Source organism: Globicephala melas, chromosome 5 (assembly GCF_963455315.2).
Source record: "Globicephala melas chromosome 5, mGloMel1.2, whole genome shotgun sequence".
In the NCBI taxonomy this organism is placed as follows: domain Eukaryota; kingdom Metazoa; phylum Chordata; class Mammalia; order Artiodactyla; family Delphinidae; genus Globicephala; species Globicephala melas.
In genome coordinates, this window is record NC_083318.1 from 42,662,893 (window position 1) to 42,679,189 (window position 16,297).

The 16,297-nt window shown below is 44.2% G+C and overlaps 1 protein-coding gene across 9 annotated transcripts in view; it reads left to right on the forward strand.

Moving 5' to 3' along the window:
- Positions 1–215: 215 nt before the first annotated feature.
- Positions 216–16,297, forward strand: part of CC2D2A (coiled-coil and C2 domain containing 2A) — a 135,519-nt gene continuing 119,437 nt past the window's right edge. For 6 of the 9 annotated variants that reach the window (XM_060299171.1, XM_060299174.1, XM_060299173.1 and 3 more), the window contains exons 1-4: positions 216–369; positions 5,492–5,551; positions 8,422–8,505; positions 10,730–10,853. In XM_060299171.1, the coding sequence (XP_060155154.1) occupies positions 5,513–5,551; positions 8,422–8,505; positions 10,730–10,853 (247 nt within the window). In that variant the 5' untranslated portion in view covers positions 216–369; positions 5,492–5,512. Of the gene's footprint in view, positions 482–5,491; positions 5,552–8,421; positions 8,506–8,879; positions 9,011–9,412; positions 9,492–10,729; positions 10,854–16,297 lie in introns of those variants that run through there. The other 3 variants (XM_060299172.1, XM_060299176.1, XM_060299175.2) reach the window with 3 other exon arrangements.

A 16,297-nucleotide genomic window follows, 5' to 3' on the forward strand; every position in this document is an offset into this window, starting at 1 on the left:
CGGTAAGGGAAGGGACAGCTCTGAAAGCTTGACCTCATTTCTGCCCAGCTCCCCCATGCTGATTCCCTTTGTGCTTCTCCTGTAAGCTGTGCACCTCTGCTCACCCCGTGCATGTGTGTTCCTCTGCTAGAGTAACCTGTCACTTTAAAAGAAAAAAAAAGCCACCTAGTGACCTTCCTTAGGAACGGGTTGCTAAGCGGGTGTTTTTGCTGAGACGTGGCTGCAGCTTCCCAGGGAGCAGCCCAGGGGCCGCCCCAACGTTCAGCCTTTCCCTCTGGATTTTCTAGAAGATTCAACAGTGAGACACATTCCACGTTCCCTTCATCCCAGGAAGGAGAATCTGCAAAGTGCCTTGTAAAGTTCCTTAAGGTAAATTACTTCTTCCCGGGAGCTGGGCTGCAGCAGTGCAGTCCTGCTTTCAGCTACCAGGCTTGGAGTTCAGCCTCTCCCCTGGACACCCTGAGCCTAATGAATTGTAAAGGTAGGGGTCCTCATCATTATTATTTACGTTTTACTTTCTGGAATGGAAACGTACAGTATGACTTGGGCTGCTTTGATTTGAGCCACTGTCTGGTGTCTGGTTTGCAGGAAATTAAGTCTGGCTCATGACAGCCCCTGAGTGGAATTTCTCCCGAAGCTGTCTCTGCTTCCTTCCTAGGACGTCCACGCCATCCTGTTGCATTCTGGTCTCCCGGAAACACTGGCTGCCGGTTGCATTTCTGGGCCTTTTAGTTCAAATTGGTTCGAGGGGCGAAATACTAGTTATTGCAAGCTTCACTTTCCTTGGCATTAGACAGAGGAAGATCTGTTACAGACAAAGGCTGGCTGCTCTCGCCAAAAGACCACAAGGAAATCTACCGGCTGTGTTTAAACTGATTGTTTCTCTTTGTTGCAAAGAGGGGCTCTGAAAGGCTGATAAAGTCTAATGGGAAATACATGTATGTTATTGGATTTTCATATAAGCTTTCCTGCAAGTAAATTCAGGACCAGAATGAAATCTCTTTCAAATGGATCTCCTAGAGCTCTTTTAAGGAGTCATTCATTCAAACATGTATTGATCATCAACAATGCACCAGGCTTCAGTAAGGTGCTGAAGTTTCAAGTGTGCAAAAATGAACTAGAGCAGGTCGGAAGCTCAGAGTTTACTGGGAAGACAGACCTATAAACAGATTATAACAGTACAATGAGCTAAGCACCATAAGAGATTTATGAAAGGGTTTGAGTGCTTAAAGCCCAGCAGGATGACTCCCAGGGAGGATCTGGGAGCACTCAGTTCATCAGATAAATGCACTGGGTATATGTCACATCACACAGCTCAGATGTGGTATTTATACTCTTTGAAGACAATATACATTATATGGAGCTGATGAAATGATTCTATAAAGCTATTTGTCACTCACCTTTTACTACAGGAAGCTGTGGCTGGAATAACTTGGAGAATTAGGAAATGAAATCAAACAGGGTGTGCATGGCACCTGCCCAGTGTTCCAGGATCTAACAGGATCAGACAGAAAAGGCTAAATGCCGTGCACTGGGAGAAAATGCTCATAGGTGTGAGGACAGGGGATGGTTTCAGAAACACCATAAAAGGAAACAGAAAAAAAACTGCCCTGGGCGCAGCTGCAGCATGGGAGAGAGGGCATATTGGTTATTGGTGCCACAAATTCGAAGTTGAGAACCAAAGACAGTAATGGGGAATTTGACGTCACCTAAGGTCTTTCTTACCACTCTCATTCCTGTCCCCTAACTGCTGTTTCCCTCCTCATTCTTTTCTTCTACATTCCACCTCTACCGTCACCTTTTCTTAATAATAACACTTACTTCCCAGTATTGAGAGCCTGGTCCATGCTATGCATTTTACTACACATATTCTATCATTTAACCCTGATAAAATAATCACTCATTGAGGTAGGAATTATGATCACAAGTTTACAGGTACAGAAATGTATCTCAGAGGGGTGAAGGCATTGCTCCAACATCACACAGCTGATAAACAGAGCTGGAATTTGAATCCAGGTTCACATAATTTTTTACAAAGGTCTCACTCTTTCTATAAACCCATGTATTCACTGTTCTGGGGTAGGACGCACATTATCTTCTGAGTAGCCAAGGTTGAAAAGCATTGCATATAATGCCGCCCTTTTCATATACATTCGTTCCTTTTTCTCTGCTTCTTTAGAATTTACCACAAGACCCTCTGGACAGGACTCTGATCCTCTGATGACCCTCAGAGACAGTCCATTTGTTTGGATGAAGGCATCAGTACTTTCCTTGAAAAATATCTTTGGTTTTCTGCATTGAGTTAAACTAAATACATCGTTGACCTAAAGTAGCCAGAGCCCTTTCCCAGAGGGGCAATGCTCTGTGCTTTTCGATTGTAAATATTTCGAGAATAGTGGACTAACATAGAAGAGTTACTGACATTGCAAAACCAGAATAAACTTTGAGACAGAGAGGTAGGGGGACATGGAGGAGGACCCTGGAATCACAGATTCTCGGGGCCAAGTTCTGATTGTGACATTTAATAACCATAATGGCAAAGCACAGAACCTGTCAGAGGCTAACCTCAGAGGAAACCTCCATTTCCACATGTGCAAATTGAGGCATATGCTACTAAGCTGGAAGTGTTTTTGTGAGCCCGAGTGATAACGTATATCTAGAGAGAGAACAAAATAAGTCTGCAGTGAATCACGGCTCTTATTTTGATGTTGCCAATAGGGATATATTAACAAACACTCAATGTACATGATGATGACAAGCTGCATATTAAAGTTGCAGAGTATTGATTGGTTTTCTTAGCAACAGTGCTCATAAAAAGATAAATTTTGATGTCATTTGATTTCCTTAGAAACTCATTCAAAGGTAATGATCAGGAAAAAATGAGGAGAAAAAAATCAACCCCATTATATTTTTCATTTTCTGCTTCTGTTTCTTCCCATGTAACATTTTTTAACTTGTTGAGAATCTTTTTTTTTTTTAGTTACTAAGATATTTCACAGTTCTTTTTTTTCCACTTCATAATTCCCACTGTTTCAGGGAGCTCCCTTGCCCTGTAGAATTTTATTTTTATTGTCTGTCCCCTGATTCTCTCTAGATTACCTCCTCACCCTTTTAATATCCTAGCTGCTTTCACCATTTCCTTTCCTCCATATCTGACAGCTTGGGAGGAGTTCTGGACTGGAGACAATAGAATTTCAGATGCTTTATTTCCCTTTAAGGTGCTAATTCTCCGTTAGGGTAAATGAAACCTTGAAGGCTTCAGATGAGCTGCTTACATGACGAAGTCCCAGTTAAGATTCAGATTCCATAGCTATTAGAAGGGCTTATGATTTGTCAGCCTTGCTGTTGCTCCTCATGTCTCTCATCTAATCTTCACAGCAGCCCAAGGAGGACGATGAAGCTTTGAAGGCCTTCAGAATGTGGCCAAGGAAGACACAGCCAATAAAGAGTAATTTAGTCATTCATTCAACAAAATGTATTGTGTCTACTGGGAGCCATAGTCCTAGGCTCTGGGGCTAAACAATGAGCAAATGTTCCTGCCCTCTTGTAGCTTATATTTTATGAGGATGGGCAGACAATAACAAATAAATATGTATGTCAACTGGTGATAAGTACTATGAAAAAAGAAATCGCTGTAAGGTGGTTATGGAGTTCCAGGAGGGTGAGGGTGGGAGATTAGCATTGTACTGTGAGTGTTCAGGGAAGATCTCTCTGATAAAATGAAATCTGAGCAGTCCTGAAGGAAATGAAAAGAGAGAGAACAGGGTAGATGTCTTGGGAAAGAGAGTTCTAGGCAGAGCAACTGCAAAGGTCCTGAGGCAAGAAGATTCAAGGGCAGATCATGGAGGGGCTTGTAGGCCATTGAAGGATTTTGGATTTAACTCTGTTAAGAGAAGGAAGTCACTGGAGAATTTTGAGCGGAGGAAGGATATGATCTCACTTATATGTTAAACAATTCACTCTGGCTTCAATACAGAGAATGGGTTGTGCGGTGGGAAGCAAAGACGTCAGGAGATTGTTACAAAAAACCCTGAGAGACAACGGTACTGGACCAGGGTGGTAACAGTGAGCTGCTTAAAGGTGGTGGGATTGTCAATGTAATGTGAAGGCGAAGACGGCAGGGTTTCTGATGGATTGGATGTGGTGTGTCATGTGAGAGCCAGAGAGGATTCAAGAATGACTCCCAGGTTTCTGGCCTGGGAAAAACATAGAGTTCTGTGTATTGCAACAAGGAAGGTTGCAGGACAAGCAGATTCAGGGGTGATGACAAGGAGCTTCATTTGGGGCATGTTAATCCAAGGGAAGGTGTCCATCAAATGCTCGGATATTTGAGTCTGGAGTTCTGGGGAGACGTTTGGGCCCTGGATGTAAATTTGGGGAGCATCAGTAGATTGACGGTATTTAAAGCCAAGAGACAGGACGATCTCACCAAGGGAATGGGGCAAGGCTGAGCCCCAGGCACTGTCACACGTGGTGCTCAGAAGATGAGAAGAAACCAGCCGAGGAATCTGAGGAGGAGAAGCAGTGGGTAGGGGGAGAACCAGGAAAGAGCATGTCTGAGAAGCCAAGTGAAGAAGATATTTCAAGAAAAAGAAAGCAACTGGTCACTTTCATTACTAAACGCCTCTGACAGGGCAACTAAGGTGAGGGCTGAGGATGGATCATAAGATGTGGTGATGCGGGGGTCCTTGGAGATGCTGGCAAGAGCGGTTCCAGGGAGCGCTAGGCTCAGAAAACTGATTTGGAAAGAGAGGGTTTGAGGATTTTTCTTTCAGAGGGTTGAACAACTGAGCGACAGAAAGAGATGTGAAGCCCAGAGAGAGTTTTTTAAGGAAGGGGCCTTTGTACATGGATAGGAATGAACCAAAAGAGCAGGAAGAAATGACTATGCAGGTGAAAGGGGGAAACTGTCCAGGTCGAGGCCCTGGAGGGGGCGGGAGCAGTGCCCAGGCAGAAACCCTGGCCCAGATGGAAGCAGGGACAGACCACAGGAGCAAGTGGAAGCAGAGGGGGTGACATGACTCAGTGGGGTGAGACAGGGGGACGGGGATGGGGGAGGGTCCATCTCTGGCTTTATCTCTTTGCTCTTGAAATGAGAACAAAGGCCAAGGGTAGAGAGTGAAGGGGGATGGGAAGGTGAAGGTTTGAGTGGAGAGGATAGGCTGTGAAATAGTCCTTCAGGAGTTGGATTCCTACCAGGGTCATCTGACACCACGGGCAGAACCCTCTCCTGGCTTCCACCTCCTACACAGGAAAGCCAAGATCTTTGACAGGCTCGTGGGGACAGAGGGTCCAGCCTCCTTCCTTCTCCTCTGGGGCTCACGTCCACCAATCCTGGGGCCTAAGAATGCATTCCTTGTGGATGCAAGGTCTACTCAGTTCAAACACTTCACTAACCATCAAGGTCAGCTTCAGCGTTATCAGTAGTAAGAAGAAAGACGTTTCACTGAGTTCAAAGGACCTGACTTCTTCTTTGGTCTTTGCCTGTCAGGGAGGAGCCATCACAGCTAAAATGAAGCCCAAGGAAGAAAAAGTGAAAATAATTACAGAGGTGAGTGATGGCTTAGATGTCTCCAGGGGATGTATCTTTGTGTGTGCATGCTCATGTCACACGTGCTGGTGAGTGAGGAAGTTAGGCCAGAAATGAGCATTTATTGCACGCCTACTGCATGCAGAAGGTGCTACCTTGGGCACACAGAGGAGAATAGGGGTGCATGCAGCCCTGCAGGTGCTCCAGGATTGAGGGCTCTGAAGCTGCTTTGTCACCATTTACCACCTAAAGGGTCCAGTTCTACTGAACCACATTGATGTCTATTTTTTTGGGGGGGGGATTATAGTTGATTTACAATGTTGTGTTAGTTTCAGGTATACAGCAAAGTGATTCACTTATACATATACATAGATTCATTCTTTTTCAGTAAAGCACATTGATTTCTAAAGAAATTCAAAATGAGGATAACAACTGTAGATATAACCACTTATAAAACCCTCATGGAGTCCTGCAATTTCTAACTCATTTTGTGCAAAACATCATTAAACGCTGTCTGGACCAGAGGAGCAAAGCCTTCTCCAGTTTGGAGACCAGAGACCTCCGAACAGAAGAGGAAGTATTCCTCTCAATCCTCCTTTCTCTCTTGGCTCTAAGGCTCAGTAACTTGAGACCATAGAGGCAGAAATGGGGACAATATGCTATTTCCAACAGGAACTTCAAAAAGCCTGAAGGAACCCAGATGAAACCACACAGATTAACTTTAAGCAAGATATCAAGTATTGACAACTTACCTACATCTACCTGTGCTCATTCATTCATACAACAAATATTCATTGTGCCTCTGGTCCCTGGGAATAGAGCAGTGAAGAAAACCCTGAGCTCTCCTGGAGTTCACATTCAGTCTAATTTGAGGTCCTACTGGAGAGTTTTCCATTGACAGAGGATCAAAACATTATTGGAAAGCCAAAAAAAAAAAAAAAAGCTTGATGTATATTTCTCACAAGTCCATTCTAAGCCAATAAGAATTTAGACTTGAATTAAGAGCCACAGTTGCACACCGCTCTGAAGAAGGAGGTCTGAGTGAGGGTGGGGCTTGCACCCAGAGGATGAGTCAGAGCGATCAGGTCCCTTAGACAAAGAAAAAGCCCAAGCCATGCCCACTCCCTGGTTGGGACCTCAGTTCCCTCCTCTGCAGCTGAAGCTCAGGTCTTCTCTAAACAGATGGCCAAGGGCACTGCTGAGTGGTTGAAGCCTAGCCCAGAAACCTGCATGCCATTTCTTTGAAATCTTATATGATTAAAACCCATGCTTTGTGTTCCAAGTTTGTTTCAGTATAAAAACAAAAATTTCCCAATTTTAGAAAAAAAAAAGTCTAATAAATCCGGTACACCAGAAGAGGTTCTGGGTTTATCTTGCAACTTCTTTTATACCCCAAGGTACTTGTGCCCTGGTTTGCAAAACTCAAACTAGAAAACTTTAAAGCTTCAAACTTAAGAGGCTTCAGCTCTAACATTTTATGACTAAAACTTTAGAAAGCATAATATGGAAAAAGAAACGAAGTTGGCACTGTTAAAGGATTTCTCCCTTTTCAGGAACACTCCCACACTGTTGGTAGGAATGTAAATTGGTACAGCCACTATGGAAAACAGTATGGAGGTTCCTTAAAAAACTAAAAATAGTAATACCATATGACCCAGCAATCCCACTCCTAGGCATATACCCAGAAAAAATCTTAATTTGAAAAGATACACGCACCCCAATGTTCATTGCAGGACTGTTTACAATAGCCAGGACATGGAAGCAAACTAAATGCCCATCAACAGAGGAATGAATAAAGAAGATGTGGTACATATATACAATGAAATATTACTCAGCCATAAAAAAGAACAAAATAATGCCATTTGCAGCAACATGGATGGACCTAAAGATAGTCATACTGAGTGAATTAAGTCAGACACAGAAAGCCAAATCATATGATACTGCTTATATGTGGAATCTAAAAAAAAGGATACAAATGAACTTATTTACAAAACAGAAGTAGAGTTACAGACGTAGAAAACAAACTTATGGTTACCCGGGGATAAGGGAGGGGGAGAGGAATAAATTGGGAGATTGGGATAGACATACACACACTACTATATATAAAATAGATAACTAATAAGAACTTACTGTATAGCACAGGGAGCTCTACTGAATACTCTGTAATGACCGATATGGGAAAAGAATCTAAAAAAAGAGTGGATAGATATATATATATATATAACGGATTCACTTTCTGTACACCTGAAACTAACAAAACATTGTAAATCAACTATACTCCAAGAAAATTTTAAAACAAAACAAAACACAAAAAGGATTTCTCCCTTTTCAAAAAGACCTGAAAAAATTTGCATTAAATACAAACTTCCACGGTGATTTAACATGTATCCTCATTATTCTCTACCTGACAGTAAGGCTGTGGGGAGCAGAGAAGCCCAACCCTGGAAGCCCCTAGTGTGATTCTGATATCGTCCTGGGCCAGAGGCCTCCATCCGGGTCAGTACATCAGTCCTGGCAGATTCACTTGTTCGTGGCCTTCATTAGATTATGACTTTTGAGGGAAGTCACCTCCGGTACCTCTGTGCACCCAAGGCCTGGAACACAGTCAGCTGTCCATAAATTCCCTAGGCATGAATGAGCACCTGGGTCGATGGAAGCTCCAACACTATATCATTGACCATCTTTCCATTTGGATACAACTTTTGAGAAGAGTAGATGGTGATGTCTGTCCACTGTCCCTTCGCTCACACTCAACTTTAGTGGGTGGAGGCTCCAGGACAAGACAGTCATTTTAACACCTAAAAATCCCACCCCTCTTCCTCACTTATCATTTTTTCCCAATTTACACACACACACTAAGAGATAACTCTTCCATTTGCATCTTAACAAAGGAGTTCATTGAAGACCGTGAGGATGCAGATGAGGGAAGACAGAAGAAGACCGTGAAGGTTGCAAGACAAAAAGGAAAGAAGCAGGTAGGGAGTGACAGAAGAACTTGTCTGTCTACTGGGCTGTCAGTTAACAGCTCACTGCACCCCGAGAGGCCATACAGCCTCCTGTGGGTACAAGCACTTGGCCTTCTCTGGGAGAGGCAGGGATGCTGGTGGATGGTCCAGCTGAAGGACCCTATGTGGGGTCTCACGGATGACCCTCACCATGAAGCCATGGGCAGTATTTGGAGCATGTTTCCTCCAAGGTTTTTCCCATCCCCTGAGAGAGAAGTTTAGAAATGCTGAAGTGAGCCCCTTTAGTGCTGTCATCAAAGGCCATAGACTAAGACCAGCGGTAGATGGCAGTGCAGGATTACAAATCTCAGGGAACTTCCACTTTCCCAGCTCCAAGCCCAAATTCTGCCTCAGTCTAAATCAAGGCCAGCCCCCATCTCCCGGGCCTGCTGGCGGTCCCTCGCCCGGCTCTGCCCGCAGCAGAAGTTGCCCTCCTTGGCCGTGAGCATCCCTATACAAGGTCCACCTTCTCCAGGTAAATAGACGCCCTTGGGAAGGAGGCCGGGAAGATTTTGCGGAGGGGCAATCGGCTTGGAATAATCCAGATGCGAGCAGGGGAGGGAGGGGGAAGGAGAGCCATTTTGAGCCGGCAGCCACGTGATGGGGCCGCCTGGAGAGCGGGGACGGGGTGGCGGGGAGGGCACCAGGAGAGCCGAAGTCAGGGGAGAAACCCCTTTTCAGCTCTCCCGTCGCCCAGCACAATCCCGTTGGGACAAGCTGGGCCAAGGAAACTCCTTCTCTGTAGCTGGGATGGAGTGGCCCAGGGGAGGGCCCGGAGAGGCTGGAGGTGCTACCTGGCCTTGTGGCTGGGCCCTCTGGCCACTCAGGAACTTTAACCCCTTCCTGCAGGGTCAGCGGGGGGCTCTGCAGCCGGGGCCACGGGGCCCAACGAGGCGTCAGATGAGCCAGTACAAATGGAAAGAGCTCAATTCCTTAGCTCCAAGGCCACAGGCACAGTAAGCAATGGTGACTGGGGCTAGGGGTGTGGAGCTTGGACTAAACGGGAGAAAGGAGCAGGGATGGAAAGGAGAAGGCACTTTCTGTGTCCTAGGTGTGGCGCTTTCTTGAGACATCATCTCATTCCTTGAACTGCACAAAGAGCCCTGATCAGACAACGAACGTGCAGTCTTTGGTGCTTTGTGAGAAATCTGGAGAGTGTTTCTTAACCCCAGCGGCACTTCAGAATAACTTGGGGATTTTTTTTTTTTAAGTCAAATGCCTCAGGTCCACTCCAGGCCATTTATTTAAGTCAGAATGTCTGTGCTTTACAAAGTGCCTGTACATAGCAGCATCTCAGTGAATGGGCTATTTTTATTTCCCTTCTTTTACGGATGACGAAGGAAGTTAGGAAGTTCGATAACTCGCTCGAGTCCCACGGTAAATGTGAGTTTGGAGGCAAACCTTTGTCTGGCCCAAAGGCCATCACTCAACTGGGGCCTCCACTGCCACTTCTGCTCACCAGTCTGTCCTCCTCTGAGAGTTTGGGGAAGGAACCAGAGGCTGTTCTTTGCCCTGGATTAACCAGGGACACTTTGACAGCTATTTCCAAATGAGTTGGAGCTGGGATCAAATAGTTTGGCTGTGATTTTCCTGTTTCCCTTTTCCTCCAAATTTCTACAGAGCTCTACACATTAAACCTAGAAAAAGTGAAGATGTTCATTTTTTAAAAATTTCTTTTTAAATTCATTTCTTTATTTTTTGGCTGCGTTGGGTCTTCGCTGCTGCTCACGGGCTTTTTCTCGTTGTGGCGAGCGGGGGCCACTCCTCACTGCAGTGCGTGGGCTTCTCATTGCGGTGGCCTCTCTTGTGGAGCATGGGTTCTAGGTGCGCAGGCTCAGTAGTTGTGGCACACAGGCTTAGTTGCTCTGTGGCATGTGGGATCTTCCCAGACCAGGGCATGAACCTGCGTCCCCTGCATTGGCAGGCGGATTCCTAACCACTGCACCACCAGGGAAGTCACTGTGCCACCTGGGTCATCTCCCCAAGAAACCTCTTAGAGAAAATCAGGATCGGCACTGCTTCCTGTGGGGATAGGTGATCATGACCACAGTGACTCAGGTGACACAGACCACAGTTATCTAGATCTGAAGAGGATTAAGGCCTGTCCCCTTGCTAAGTGACCCACCTCATCCTGAGATAGCATCTGAGTCAACCGAAGCCCTGAGATTCACAACCTCTGACCATCTGCCCACAGCTGTCGGCTGCTGGCCCCAAGGAAATGGTGTCTGAAAAATCCCATCCAGACGACCAGCAGGAGCCCGTGCAGGAAGGTTCTGACACTCACCTCCTGGGCATGACGAGCCGACGAGGCCCACGGAGTAAGTTCTGTCAACCAGTATTAATTGCCTCCTGGGATCAGCACAGAGCATCGTGGGGATTTTGCTTGGGTATTATTTTTTGTATGCGTCCACCGCCCTCCACAGCATTTTACCCCAATTCTAGGCAATTTCTAAGTTCACCTCTGTCTGGGAGACAGGACACAACCCCAGGACATATTTACATAACCACAGAATTTTGAAGCATTCATTGAAATAGAAATGGTGCAAATAATCAAACAGGTAGACATTCAAGGGTGGGTGAAATGGGAAGGCATATTTGTCAATGAAATAGTACTAGAATCAGATGTTGGAACACCTGAGGATGTTTCTGAGGCTCTCAGAGATCCTGCCCCTCGAGGACCCCTTCTCTTATCCATCCCTCACCCCACCCCCCAACACACACACACACACACACACACACACACACACACACACACACACACACTCCCTTCCCCCTCCAGGAACTGTGGCCTGTATTTTACAGCATTACTTTTCCCCATCACAGTGACCATCATTCATTCTCTGCTCATTGTAGGGAAAATTATTACCCCTCACTTGTTGCTTTTCTTGAACAGTGGATTAGACCAGAGAAGAAGGCGTGTTACACTTTTCAATTGTTACATAATTATTATTACTCTATTTTTCTGCAGCTGAGCTGGGGAATAGAGTAACTATTGGAAATTAGAGGGCTTTGGAAGCAAGTTCATCTGAAGTCCAACCCTAAGAAAAATGTGGTTCCCACCCAAAAGCAATAACACAGTAGAACTGTTACCAGTTAGTAAAGTAGAACCAAACTTTATCCCATATAGTTGCTTCATTTTCTAAATGGGTAAAATTATTCATTATTGAAGATTACAGTTTGTCTTAGTGTGCTCAGCCTGCCGTACCAAAATATACCATAGACTGGGTGGCTCTAACAACAGACATTTATTTTCTCACAATTCTGGAGGCTGGAAGTCTAAGATCAGGGTGCCCATGTGGTCACTTTCCAGTGAGTCCTCTCTTCCTGGCTTGTAGGTGGCTGGCATCTCCCTGTGTGCTCACTTTGGTGTCTCTTCCTATAAGGATGCTAATCCTATTATATTAGGGCCCTACCATATAACCTCATTTAACCTTCATTACCTCCTTAGAGGCCCTATCTCCAAATATAGTCACATTGAGGGTTAGGGCTTCAACGTATGAATTTTGTGGGGACACAATTCTGTCCATAGCACAACTATTGAATATTTAAGTAGTTGTTTTAAAATCAAGAGAAAAAGAAAAATGTCAGAGAGCATGGCCAGTAATAAAGGCTCTGTAGCATAATGAAAAGTGAATTCTTTCCTTCTTCCTAAAATGGGAGAAATACTCTTTACTGTCACCATGGGGGTGATCGTAAGGATCAAATCAAGAAAAGGATGTGGAAATATTTTAAAGAGTGTGCACAGTTTTAAATATTTAAATAGTATGCACTAGTATTTTAAATAGATAAATATACATTAACTAAGGTGTGTTAGAGTGAGATAATAGGCAATCTATGCATTAGTCCAAAAGGAAAAAATAAAAAATACAATTTATGATTTGAAGAAGGAAAGAACAGTACAAGGCTAAGATGTGCCTGCCTGAGCAAGGTCATGACCAGCCGGTCTCTGGGCAGCTCAGGGCAGAGCTGGAGGCTGTTGCTGATTTGGCAGCACTGGTGGGCCAAGATGTAGAGCAAATCCCTGGGAGTGAGGTGAGGGCACCTGATGGATTAGAAGTTAGAAACGAGAGGTCAAGACCAGCAGAAAGTCAGCCATGTGGTCAAGAGAGCAGAATAGGTCTCATTCAGCATGTCAACACATGTTAGAGCGAGAGTGCAAGGAATGAGCAACACGAGGAGTCTCGACCTGAGACAGGAAAGGCAAGGCACAGAGCCGAAGCAATAGAGGATGTGCAGGTGTCTCCGTGGTAGAGTGTTGGTGGGAGAGGACTCCAAACAGAGGGCTCTAAAACACCCGAATGTGTGCAGAAAATAGTGCGTCCAGGAGCAGCCGGGTCTTATAGGACCTCACCTGGGAAATCACCCACCCACTTAGCAGGAAACTAAGTCCAGCCCATCTTCGGGGGGGGGGGAATTTGGCTCCACCTTTAAAGAGAGGTGTGTCAAAGAAATTTATGGGCATATATTTAAACCACCACATTCATCTTTCTTTAAAACTATACTCAGAAATCTGTAATGAGCATCACATAAAATCCACACTCTTATTTGTTCTGAGTTCTGAGACCCTATGTGATCTGGCCCTTTCCAATTCTACTCCCACTCTTCTCCAATATGCCTCCACCCTGGTTGACTGCTACTGGCCTCTGAATGCCTTGTGGCCACCTGGGCATTCCCAGGCTTTGGTGCCCACTCAGAAAGCTCTCCACCCATCTCTTTATTAAGGTTGTGACAGAAAAGCAATACAGTTGTATCCGTTAAGGCCTCGGTCTTTGGCGTCAGACAAGTGTGTGTACCAGTCTATACCTGTTACTTTCTTACTTGCTTGGGCAAGTTTCCCCACCTCCTTAAACTTCAGTTTCTTTATCTGCAAAGTAGGGACAAGAATAAAAGGCCTTAATACCCCAACAGAGTTTATATTCCAGCTGGGGGGTTAGAGGGAAAAAGAGAAAGCAAATCAAAAAAGATATGATAAATATACAGTATGGCCAGTGGTGAGAAGTGCTACAGAGAAACATAAAGAATTGGCTGGACAAGACTACAGTGGAGATGAGAGGAAGGGTTGCTGTTTTATGAAAGGTCATCAGGGGAAGCCCTCTTCAGTGAGAAGATGTTTGTGCAGAGGCCTGAAGGAAATGTGAGACCCCTGAGGAAAGTGGCCTTAAAGCAAGAGTGTGCTTGGTGTATTTAAGGAACAAGGATGCCAGAGTGGTTGACAGACAGTGAGCAAGAGGAAGAAGAAGGAAATTAGATCAGAAGGGAACTGCAAATATTTTCTCCCATTCCACAGTTGGTCTTTGTATTCTATTGATTGTGTCCTTTGGTGCAAAGAAGTTGTTAAGTTTGAGGTGGTCCCATTTGTCTGTGTTTGCCTTTGTTGCCTGTGCTTTTGGTGTCACATCCAAGAAGTCATTAACAAACTCAATGTCATGAAGATTTCCTCTGTGTTTTCTTCTAGGGGTTTTATAACTTTATGTCTCACATTTAGGTCTTTAATCCTTTCTGAGTTTATTGTGTAAGGTAAGGGTCAACTTCATTCTTTTGCACGTGGATAGCCAGTTTCTCAACATCATTTGTTGAAGACACTGTATTTTCCCCATTGAGTGGTCTTGGCATCCTTGTTGAAGATTATTTGACCACATACACATGGTTTTGCTTCTGGGTTCTCTATTCTATCCCATTGGTCTATATGTCTGTCTTTATGCCAGTACCACACTGTTTTAATGGATGTAGCTTTATAATATGTTTTGAAATCAGGACGCCTGAGCCTCCAATTTTGTTGTTTTTCAAAACTGGTTTGGCTATTTCAGGGAACCTTAATATTCTATGTGAGTTTTAGGATGAACTTTTCTTTTCATAAGAAAAATGCCATTGAGATTGTGATAGGGATTGCATTAAATCTGTTGATTGCCTTGGGTAGTATTGACATTTTAACAATATTAAGTTTTCCAATCTATGAACATGGGGTGACTTTCCGTTTGTTTGTGTCTTCTTTAAATGTTGTCAACAGTTTTTTTTAGTTTACAGCATACAAGTCTTTTGCCTCTTTGGTTAAGTTAATTCTTAAGTGTTTTACTCTTTTCATGCTATTGTAAATGCAATTGTTTTCTTAGCTTCCTTTTTAGATGTTTCACTGTCAGTGGATAGAAACACGACTGATTTTACATATTGATTTTCTGTGCTGCAACTTTGCTGAATTTGCTTATTAGTTTCAACATTTTTTGTGTGTGGGAGGGGACTCTTTAAAGGTTTTCTCTATATAAGACAATGTCTTCTGCAAACAGAGATAATTTTACTTCTTCCTTCCCAATCTGGATGCCTTTTGTAACTTTTTCTTACTGTCTTAGTCTGTTTGCTCTGTTAATATAAAACACTATAGACTGGTTGGCTTATAAGCAGCAGAAATTTTGTTTCTCATAGTTCTGGAGCCTGAAAAGTTGAAGACAAAGGCACCAGCAGATCTGGTGTCTGGTAAGGAGGGCCTGCTTTTGTTTCATAAATGGCTGTCTTCTTGTTGCGTTCTCACACAGTAGAAGGGGCAGAGTAGAAGCTCTCTGGGGTCTTTTTCATAAGGGAACTAGTCCCATTCATGAAAGTTCCACCCTTATGACCTAATCACCTCCCAAAGGCCCCATCTCCAAATAGCATCACACTGGGACAAAAACTTCAACATATGAATTCAGGGAGGACACAAACATTCTGTCTATAGCACTTGCTTAATTGCTCTGGTTTGGATTTCCAGTATTATGTTGAACAGAAGTAAAGTTGGGGGCGGGGGTGGGGGGGTGGGGGTGGCGGGCGGGCATCCCTGCCTTGTTCCTGATCTTAGAGGAGATGATTTCAGTTTTTCACCACTGAGTATAATGTAAGTTGTGGGCTTTTTGTATATGGCCTTTACCATGTTGAAGTAATTTCCTTCTATTCCTAGTTTGTCTAATGTTTTTTATCATAAAAGAATGTTGAATTTTGTCAAATGTTTTTTCTGTATCAAGCGAGATGATCATGTGGTGTTTGTCCTTTGTTCTGGTAATGAGGTGTATTACACTGGTTGATTTTCATATGTGGAACCATCCTGGCACCTCCCACCCCCCCCCCAACTTGGGCTAAGACTACTAAATGGTTCAAGAGGCTGTCTCTCATGACCATTTTATAAATGCTACTTATCTACATTTTTCTAGGCAAAACCTCAGATTCGGTGGTTTCCCTATCCCAAGCAAGAAAGTTTATGCTAAGAAAGCTGTGGAACTTTTTAAGCTCATATGATTTCATTATATTTTTCTTCTCTAAGCACTTATTGGTTTACCTGAGGCATCCTCCTCTCCCTCAGAAAGAGAGAGAGAGAGAGAAAAGGAAGAAAGGGAGGGAGGGAGGGAGGGAGGGAGGAAGGAAGGAAGGAAAGAAGGAAGGAAGGAAGGGAGGGAGGAAGGAAGGAAGGAAGGAAGAGAGGAAGGAAGGAAGGAAGGGAGAAAACCAGATGATAAATCTGACAGCCTTGAACCCTGAGAGCTTAATACCATGTTCTGAGGCACACAGCAAGCTTTCTGATAAGATTTCCATCAAGATTCCTCATTCTCTTTCTTACTCATATCCCAGTACATTGCCCAAGATTAAGAGAAATAAACAACATTTCAAGTCAGCAAACATTCCTTGAAACCCATAGAAACTGAAATCAGACTCACTACTACTCGTTACTACTTTTAGTCCTGGGACCTCGAGCAGCAGCCCAGTCTCTCTCAGCCACAGGAGCCTCGTTTATATTGATAAA